Genomic DNA, 10,340 nt, shown 5'->3' with positions numbered 1-10,340 from the left:
ATTGGGACTACAGATTTAGATTCCGTAGCCTTGTACGCAGCGCAAGTTGGTTACGCGAATATGCCACGCCCACTCTAACGCCCATAATGCTTAAGTTTGTCTGCCGCCCACATAACCATACATATATTAAGATCCCGGGTGGGTGCCGCATTACAATCTCGCTTTTCTGCTTGGAAATCTCCATCTCCTTGTTTTAAGTGTAAAGGTAAATTTCTTCTTCTTCGCCACCTTAATCTACAACTTTTAAAAGCGCCCAAAGTTTTGAAGATTTCATAATAGTTTGAATGGGATTTTCTTCCTATTATCGACATGCCGATTTTTTTTTTTAAATCGGAGCTTTCATTTAAAAGTTATAACTTGATAGTAATGACTATATAGCTATTTCCGATATTTCACACCACACTAACACGCCACCCAGCGTTTATTCCAATATTCCTGTGTAATCTCGGATACATCCGACTTGCTGAATGCATATATCCTTCTCTCTTGCACTGCCTTTAGCTGAGTAACGGGTGTCTGATAGTCGAGACCATCGACTTATCATTTTCCCTTGTTTTCGTTTACTTTTGTTCAATTTTATTTTTTGTATACTTTGGAAAAGAGACTGAAACTAGATTTTTAACATGAAAGTCATAGTTGTCGTTTATTTTTGAAAAGTTCCTTTTTTTGTAGACTCGCTCTATTGAGCGATGACTAAAACTAGTATACTAACATATGAGCTAAACACAATCATCATTAAACTCTATGTTTCTATATCTATTTGTAAATTCTTTCATGGGGTGAGCTTGCAACGATGGTAAAGAGCGGTAAGGAACGATCGGGATCAGACCACTATATCCTATAGTTCCCATAAGAATAATTATAACATATGGGAACAATATATTAGGCATATTTTTAGAGTTTACAATAAAAATAAATTTTTATAGTCCTAGGATAGTCGTCATGTTATTGCAATAGAAAGTAAAGGAAAGTTAAAAATAAAAAGGGAAATTACACAAAACTTTGTTTTTACAAATACACATATATGTGTATAACTCAGAATAGTATATTCTTTGCAATAAAACAATAAAATATTAAAAAAAAATGGTAAAAACAAATCATATAGCTGCCTTAGGAACTATCGAAATATTTATGTACACATTCTTACTCTTATATGTATATATAGTTTCTGTTATGTAGGGGAGTGTAGGGTAATACGGAAAGAACACGGTAAGGTGACTAACTTGACAAGTCTCACAAGTCACGTCACGTCAAAATTTTCAAATAACTGTGGTCAATTTCTTGTATCTGGTCGACAATGAATTTACAAGAATAATAATAAGATGTCGCGAAACTAGTACGTAAGATTATTTTGACTAAAAGGGTGGAGCAAACACACCAGCTTACAAAACTTTATTTTATTTTGTAAACTGTTTATATTAGCACACCTATTCAATTTATAAGTGTTTTAGCAGTGCCAGGGCAAAGAATTGTTGAAAACCTAGTCAGTTAAATGTATACAGTTAACGTATACATAAGATCTTTAGAAACAAAAAAGTACCAATGTCATATTTCCAAAAGTACCTTGTACAAAAGTCATAACGCTAAAACCCTTTTAGCGCCTACATTTTTGAAGTTTGTGGAAAAAAACAAATGAAAATTTGTTTTGATTATTAATATGCATCTATGCCAAAAGTAAAGTAAAATCTTTGTTTCGGTCGCTTTGCTGCCTGCAGTCGATAGCGTTCTCTCTTGTTTTATGTGGTTTTTATTAGTTAAATAAACATAAATTTGAAATAAAAATTCAATTCGACAGAGTTTTATCGATGTATCTTGACATTTTAGCTTTATTTTTTTCTTTTCCACAGTCAAAATTAATTTTATATACTAAACTATTATTTTGTTTGATGATGCTTGTCAACTAGATATTGAACAACCTATTTTGTTCAAAATGTACTTTTTTTATTTTAAAATTATATTTGTGTTCTATAAATGAACATTTTCAATCTTCCGTAAGGAAAATAAATATATATGTTAGCATATGCACAGGGTTTTAGTTTTTTTCGAGAAACCTAAATCTATATGTTTCTTCTAAAAACGAATCGTTCGCTCTTTACCCTACACTCCCCACGTATTGATAGTTATGATTTTAGCTGCAAGGGGTTTCTAATGTTCGGCTTGGCGATGTTATCTTTCTTTCTCGATTTTATGATATGTGATGAGCTTTAAGTGTAGTATTTTGCTTCGTAGTTCCTACTTAAGTCGTCAATTTGATTGTGATTTCTTATTGGAAAAGTTAGCATGAATCTCCCTGAAGCTATCGTTTTCCTTTGATTAGCAGCTAGTAAGTACAGATGACTCCGTTTGATTTTGCCGTTTCGACGTTATAAATTCGTAAAAGAATGGGGTCCCTGTGGCTCAGCACTCGTCATCGGTAATTGTGTAGCTGCCTCGGAACTCGCTTAACGGCGTCGCATTCGCTGTGGATGGCGTCATCAGTGGCGCCCCATGGAAGGATATGGCTAGCGGCAAGGCCGAGGGGGCGCACAGGCTCACAGCGCCACGTCCCTCCGTCACGGAGCGGTATCGCAGCGGGCGGCCGGACCTGGAATTGGATGGCAGTAGTTAGGTCAAAAGGATTATAGTTACAAGTAAAAGGCAAAGTCTTCTTATTTAAACATTGGGCGGCATTTATATGACAATTTTAAAGGTCCTACTCTCTAATCTAGTTAGGGTACACCAATAGCAATATTTTAAAAATAACGCGATTTAGGGTCTTCAAGGTTTCAAAGTTTATAACTCGAACGCCTTTGCCTTTGGTCATATGTATTATTTTCATCTGTTACCCGTATAGAAAGAGGTATACTAGATTTGTTGGAAAGTATGTAAGAGGTAGAAAAAAGCGTTTCCGACCCCTTAAAGTATATATATTCTTGATATATTCAGGATCACTAGCCGATTCGATCTAGCCATGCCCGTCTGTCCGTCTGCGTTTTGCATTTTGTCACTAAAAATAAAACTAATTTCAAAACTTGTCCGGATTTTCGTAGTCCTATTAACCTAACGGAAAAGTACATGACAGGAAAAAATGTTTGATATTACTTATAACATCAAATATGTACCTCGATGGCTACTAGAAAATCTACTTCGCTATGAATCGGCATTTTGAAGTGTTCACCAAAAAGTTCGCCTACGCAATAATCTAAGAAAACAGAAGCCAAAGTTGGAAAAAGGCAGTTGTTTGTTATATTTGAACCGCAATTACAGACGACCGAATTCTTGGTTCGGTAGTTCGTCAAAGTATTCGAAAAGCGCCACTCTTAATCCTTAGATTTTTTTAATAATCACTTATTTGCTTCAGCAGATTCCCACGCCCACTCTAACGCCCAAAAATCTCAAAAGCTTGTGGTGCCTACTTTCTTGAAGATATTTTTTGAGCGTACATTTTATATTTTCTATCGACTTGCCAAAAGTTATTTAAATGGTCAGCTGAGTAATGCGCATATGAAAATTGATACAGTGTTCGTTCTTGTTTTTTCCCAGGTCAACAATATTCCCCTTAATTTAGTTTGACAGAGCTGGATTTCACATACTGATAGTCATTCCCTCTCTCACTTGGCCTAATACCTCGCCAAAATAAAAACCCCTGAAAGTCAATTATACGTTACGTTGGACTTTAATTCCCATCAGAGTGCACCCGCTATGCAATAAATTGGGTCTGATTCTCTTTTTTCCAGATTAAAGTCCCCGACTCACCGTTCGCAGTTGCACTTGAGCAAGCGGATAAAGGCCGCCCGGAACGTTCTATTGAATATGGTATAGATGATGGGATTGATCGTCGAAGATACGTAGCCCAGCCAGAGGCAGGTGTTCACCACGTGCTCGGGCACCTTGCACTCGGGGCACGCGGCGAAGATGATGTTCAGGATGAAGAAGGGCGACCAGCACAGAACGAAGGTGAAGAACACCAGTCCAAGCACCTTTGTTGCCTTCTGCTCTGTGGCGACAGCGTTAGCCGATAAACTGTTCCGTTTGCTGCGATTGTTTAGGAAACTGCAAGAAAGAGGTAATAAAAACTATAAAAGCAAGAAGGAAAATCCACGGTGAGATAAGAGGACTTAGACTAGAGTCGTGCCCTTGTTGGCCATAAAATAGAGTCGATCTAGCCATGTCCGTCTATCGGTCAAATATGGTAATATCCTTCTGCGCTGCGACTCATCTTGATTTATTTGAATGTATATATTCATTCTTGAACGCGCCCGGGAGAGTGTGATCATAGCGAACATGAATAATTTCAATTAATTTTGGAGAAAGTGTAAGAAAGAAAATTTTGAAAATTGGAGCTGTTGAGAATGGTGGTGAAAAAAAGTGTATTTATTTAATTGAATTTTCCAGCATTTTTCGTCACAAAATGTAATATTAGAACTTTTGTTAATTAAAGGTGCAATCGTCACGACCTCTAACCTTGTTAAGAGGTGCTTTTATATTATCTCAAACATGAAAGAAAAAACGTCGCAAAACCGAAGTTTATATACCCTGGCAGTTATAAGAAATAGTCAATGTTTTGATTTTTTAAGGACTGTTTTTAAAAAATGAATAATATAAAATTTATAACATAATTATTACACATTATTACATATCTCGAGTTATATGAGGATTTCATTGTCGTCTTATGAATTTATTCGTTATTTTTTGTTGCATTCTTTTTATATCAATATTAATATTAATATATTATTAAGATATCGACTCCTTTCATTTTTCAACAGAGAGGGGAGATACCCGTCGATCTGCGGTTGAAGGATTTGTTCAAATAAAATTTAAACTAAATTTCATAATTTCACTATCTATACCCGTTTCTCGTAGAGTAAGAGTAGGTAGAATAAAGCGTCTTCGACCCCATAAAGTTGATTTATTTATTTCAATTATAGAACCTTGATTAACTCTTAAAAAATACTATTTAATAATGTTACATATTTATACTCTTGCACATATAAAGTATATATATTCTTGATCAGCATCACTAGCACAGTCGATCTAGCCATGTCCGTCTGCCCGTGTGAACATTGTAATCTCAGATACTATAAGAGCTAGAGGGTTGAGATTTCAGATTTTGAATCCTTATCTTCATAAACAGCGCAATTTATAATGACTGAAAAAAATATTAACTGAACGTCAATACTTATTGATTGACCTAAAAAAAGTTTAACACGCTCCCTTTAACGCCAAAAAAGGTCTTCCGCCCACATAGCCATATATTGAAATCGTGGGTAGTGGCGCTTTACAATCTCGCTTTGCTGTTTGCATATCCCCATCTCCCTTTTGCTTCCTTTAGCTGAGTAAGATACCCGATAGTCGATGCACTCGTCTATAGCGTTCATATTTGTTTTTTTATCATTCCGCTGGAAACTTGTTCCTACTAATATACTACCTGCAATGTAAAATACCCATTTGGGAAGGTTTCATCCCGATAGCTTTAAAACTTTTGGTCTATGGGGTCGGAAACGTATCCTTAAAACTCTGCAAGAGTATACAAATATAATATTAATAGATAGGATCTTTTAAGAAATATGTAAAGTTTCCATAAATAAAATACAATTTAAAAGTCCACCTATTAACTGCGAACTATCTCTTATAACTTAGTTTTCAGTTTATTAGAATCCCTTTATATTTAACAATATTACTACGTATATAGCATGTTTACTCACCGTAAATTTAAAGTGGGCGTGGAAACTCGGTTTAAAGAAAACTTAAAGGTCCGCATTTTCTGGCGCTGTCGTTCGTCGGGCTTTAAATCTGTGGGCCTCACCTGCTCCAGCGAGTGATTGCCTCCAGCTCCCTGGCCCTGGCTCAGAGTGGGTCCCTGGATGGTGGCGATTTTCATCATGCTGGTGCCTCCAGGAGTCGAGCAGCTCGTTGTCGCAGCTGATGAGCCATAGCCACCGCCTCCACCTTCCGACGATTTGCCAGCGCCAGCTCCATTTGTCGGGTAACCCAGTTGTGGCTGAGACATACTGACACGCACAGAGGCCCGTCGATTCGGATGGCTGTTGGATGATTGCGAACCAAAGTTTTTCATTAAAAGGGAGCTTAATGAAAAAGCACTGAAAAACATATTCTTCTCAAATTCGCTTAAAAGTCATTATGGAGGTATATTAACTCAAACTAGTATGTGTACTTAATAGTTGCAAATATAAACTTATACAATGAAATGCATATGTTATTGTAGAAGTTACCCTATATTAAAAACCATGTCTAAAACATCTTTTGGACCCAATTTTCGTTGTATATTTTAAACCAAAGTGTATGGAAAGCAATATCTTCTTTTGAAATAATAATAATTTGTTGAATGCAAGTTGCAATCAGCAAAGCGAGATTGCAATTCATTATTTGGTAATAATTTTGTATTGAATAATAATAAAAATACCTTTTCGTTTTTTTCCTTTATAAAATATTTTCGGTTTCTCATATCGCTGTTCGAGTGTTTGCTACTAGATTTAGATCTTCTGATTACTGTTGTTCTTCCATAACCGACACCCTCAAAAGTTAATAAAATTACTTTTTAATGTTATGATATTTGGGAGGGGGAAGGTATGAAACCCAAAAGCCAACAGCAACGAATTTCCGTCGTTTGGGATAAACGACTCCTGAACCATCTCTACCATAATCAGTTTACATCTGTATTCTCGTTGAGCCGAAGATCTAGCCCTTTAGCTAAAAGCATTATTTGGCGGATGGGTAAATGAAAAGAGAAGGAAGCTTGTGCTAGCAGAGAAGAATAATTTTTCATATTCTGTTCCGAAATATATGCATATTTGTATACCCTTGCGGAGGATATTATGATTTCAGTCAGAAGTTTGCAACGCAGTGAAGGAGACGTTTCCGACCCCATAAAGTATATGAAATAAATTATAGCTTCGGTGTTTTTTGACATATTATCTTATACTATTGGGAATATCATCTCTTACATTTTTTAATTTAATAACTATAACTGCAAGGGTATACAAACTTCGACTTGCCGAAATTAATTTCCTTTCTTGTTATACCCTTGCAGAGGGTATAATGATATCAGTCAGAAGATTGCAACGCAGAATAAAGAATATATATTCTTGATTAGCATCACTAGGTGAGTCCATCTAGCTATGTCCGTCTGTCCGTATGAGCGCTGAGATCTCAGAAACTATAAGAGCTAGGCTATTGAGATTTGGCGTGCAGATTCCTGAGCTTCTTACGTAGCGCAAGGGTGCTACGCCCACTCTAACGCCCACAAGCCGCCTAAAACTGTGGCTCCTACAGTTTTTATGCTTGAATACAAATTTTGACTGAAATGCATTGTTCTCATCAATACCTATCGATTGAACCAAAAAAAGTTTGCCACGCCCACTTTAACGCCCACAAACTTCAAAAAATCTAAAATATGAACGCGGATATCTCGGAAACTATCAAAGATAGAGAAGTGGGATTTCAGATTTGGGTTCTGTATCTTGTACGCAGCGCAAGTTTGTTAGGCGAATATGCCACGCCCACTCTAACGCCCACATACCACCGAAATCTGAGGCGTCCACAATTTTCTTGCTAGATAAAAAATTTTAACTGAAATGTATTAGTCTCGTCAATACCTATCGATTGATCCAAAAAAATGTTTGCCACGCCCACTCTTACGCCCAGAAACCGCCTAAGCCTGTGGCGCCCACAATTTTCATGCTAGAAAAATATATGCACACCATTTGGTCTTTTCGAAACGTCACACAAACACTTCAAAGACTTATGGATAATGTTCTTGGTGCCACTGACTATGTTTATTGTTTTGATTATATAAAGCAGCACGAAGAGCATCTTGGCAATGTTCTTCAAATTGTACTTTGCGTCAACGTAGACAAATGTCAACACTGTAAATCAGAGGTACGTTTTCTCAGTTATATTATTAATCAAATAAAAACATCTCATAACGAGGTAAGGTGTCGTAAAGATCGCACCTTGAACTTACAAAAGTCCTGATATCATATTTTGTGGCGAGCAATAATTGTAAACTCGATTAATTAAATACACCTTCTCGCTACTCTATTGCATCGTGCCGAATGAGTAAATTTTAAAAATTGTATTTATATAGACGAACTTACGAGCATTTTTTGTCATAAAATTTGGTCTGAAGTTGAAGGTTCAATCGAAAATATGGATAATAACGTTGGGCATTCATCCTCACCTGCCCCAAAAGCTCAAATTTTCTAATTTTCTCTTTTAAACTTTCACTGCTTTTTCTTCTTCTTAGAAAGCAATATCTTTAGCTTTCGCAATACCTTTCACTCGTTGTGATCGGACCATACCTGCAGGTTTTAAATTCTGCGAATATATATAGTAGTCGCCACCACACACTCCTATGGTGCGGGTTCGTCACTACGTGGAGTGCCGTCCACAGTGAAAGTGATGGAATAACTTGGACAGATAAAGGGAGGATTTGAATGTGTCGTAATGTGGGCGGCAGACAAATTTTTACAGACAGATTAGCGTTATGGGCGTTAGAGTGCACGTGACAAACCTCGTTTAAGTTAATCGTGGGCGTGAAGAATTAGCGTAACAAACTTGCGCTGCGCAAAATATTGCAAAGTCATATGTTGATCATTGACGGTCACGCCAGTTCTTAAAGAACATTAATGTAGGGTATTACAAATTAAGATGTTTATTTCGGTTATAGTTAAGTAAATTAAAGAAAAATAGGTTTTTATTTAAACTCCACGACTTTCGCACTCTATGGATGATACGACCTCCTCTGACCAATACCCAATATCGACTGACTTGCTTAAATTTATAAGGCGAAATTTCTGTTAGAAAGATGGTGATGGATATATGTAGATTACTTTGAAGAAAAGGGATAGGAACTGGTTTGCGCTTTTGGCTGATGAAATATGCTATGAGGTTGTGGAAATCTTAACAGTGTGTCCCCATATGAAGTTAAATAGGCTGCTGTAAGTCCCTCTATATATATATATCCCACATTAAAGAATTTAATTTGTGGTTGTGGGGACTGGCCTGCTATAAAAACAATTCAAGATTCTTATCGAATTTTTAAAAATGCCAACACAGAGAAAATAAAAAACCAAAACTGGTCATCAATCGGGTATTTTGGCATATTAATTTTGGTCCCTTATGTATACAACAAATATATATTATATTATTATATATTCTTCCCAATTTAAATCTTCTTTTATGGCGATTTCCCAAATAACGGCGAAAAGTCGGATTTTTAGGGAGATTAAAGGAATTCTTTCTATGAGTGAAAGAATGGGATTTTTTCGACACGACTCATATTGACCCGAATATAAAAATGGTTGTTCACTTTATTTATTTTGAACGCAACACAAAATAAGAACGTAATCAAAACCTCACATCGCAAAGAAGCGTCGCCAAGCCGAGTCCCGCGCCTAAGCCTTCTTCTGGCTGATGGGTAGGAGATCTAAGCTCCCAACGTCATCGAAGCTCCTGGTATATAAGACGATCATCAGGCCGATCTGGACATATGGGACCCAATTATGAGGCACAGCCAGCAAATCCAACGTGAGCATCATCCAGGCGTTCGAAAATAAAATGCTTCGCATCGCCTCCAATGCCCACCTGTTCCACTACAACGACAGCATCCATGATATACTCAACTTCCCGTGGGTGGAGGAAGAAATCCAGAGAACGAGTAGGCGCTACGTCCATAGGTTGCATGACCACCTAAAGACTCTTGCGATAAACCTGCTGGACAATAGAGAGCGGACCAGGAGGCTGCGAAGGACCCACCCCCTGGACCTCCACTGAATCCAGACGAACCATCGATCCACTCTCCTAGTCTGCCATAGATGAAAAACCTAAGTTCCAAGTTTTATATTGTATTATCACATTTATTGGTTGCCCACGTTAGGATAGTATTAAATAAAAAAATTCCACGTTATAAAAAATAAAAAAACAAGAAAGGAAGTTAACTTCGGCGAGCCGAAGTTTATATACCCTTGCAGTTATAATTATTAAATTTAAAAATACAAGAAATGATATTCCCAATAGTATAAAATAGTATGTCAAACAAGGAAGAACGCTATATTCGAGTACCTCGACAATCAGATACCCATTACTCAGCTAAAGGGACCAAAGGGAAATGAAGATATACACACAGATTTGGGCTGTTTGTGGGTGTTAGAGTGGGCGTGTTAAACTTTTTTTGGGTTCAATCGATAGGTATTGATGAGAACAATTTCAGAACATTTCAGTTAAAATTTTTATTCTAGCATCAAAACTGTAGGAGCCACAGTTTTGGGCGGCTTGTGGGCGTAAGAGTCGGCGTGGCACATTGCTGAAACAAACTTGCGCTGCGTAAGAAGCTCAGGAAT

General features: G+C 37.0%; 1 protein-coding gene across 3 annotated transcripts in view; it reads right to left on the bottom strand.

The window, feature by feature from the left end:
- Positions 1–622: 622 nt before the first annotated feature.
- The window catches only part of 5-HT2A (5-hydroxytryptamine receptor 2A), a 49,348-nt gene continuing 39,630 nt past the window's right edge, over positions 623–10,340 (bottom strand). The window contains exons 3-5 of one of the 3 annotated variants that reach the window (XM_070996887.1): positions 5,685–6,023; positions 3,736–4,032; positions 623–2,584 (exon numbers count right to left, since the gene is read on the bottom strand). In XM_070996887.1, the coding sequence (XP_070852988.1) occupies positions 2,398–2,584; positions 3,736–4,032; positions 5,685–6,023 (823 nt within the window). In that variant the 3' untranslated portion in view covers positions 623–2,397. The remainder of the gene's footprint in view (positions 2,585–3,735; positions 4,033–5,684; positions 6,024–10,340) is intronic. The other 2 variants (XM_070996885.1, XM_070996884.1) reach the window with 2 other exon arrangements.

This window comes from Drosophila suzukii, chromosome 3, assembly GCF_043229965.1.
Source record: "Drosophila suzukii chromosome 3, CBGP_Dsuzu_IsoJpt1.0, whole genome shotgun sequence".
Taxonomy (NCBI): domain Eukaryota; kingdom Metazoa; phylum Arthropoda; class Insecta; order Diptera; family Drosophilidae; genus Drosophila; species Drosophila suzukii.
Note: the sequence above shows the minus strand (reverse complement) of the source record. Positions and strands in the feature narration are given on the sequence as shown.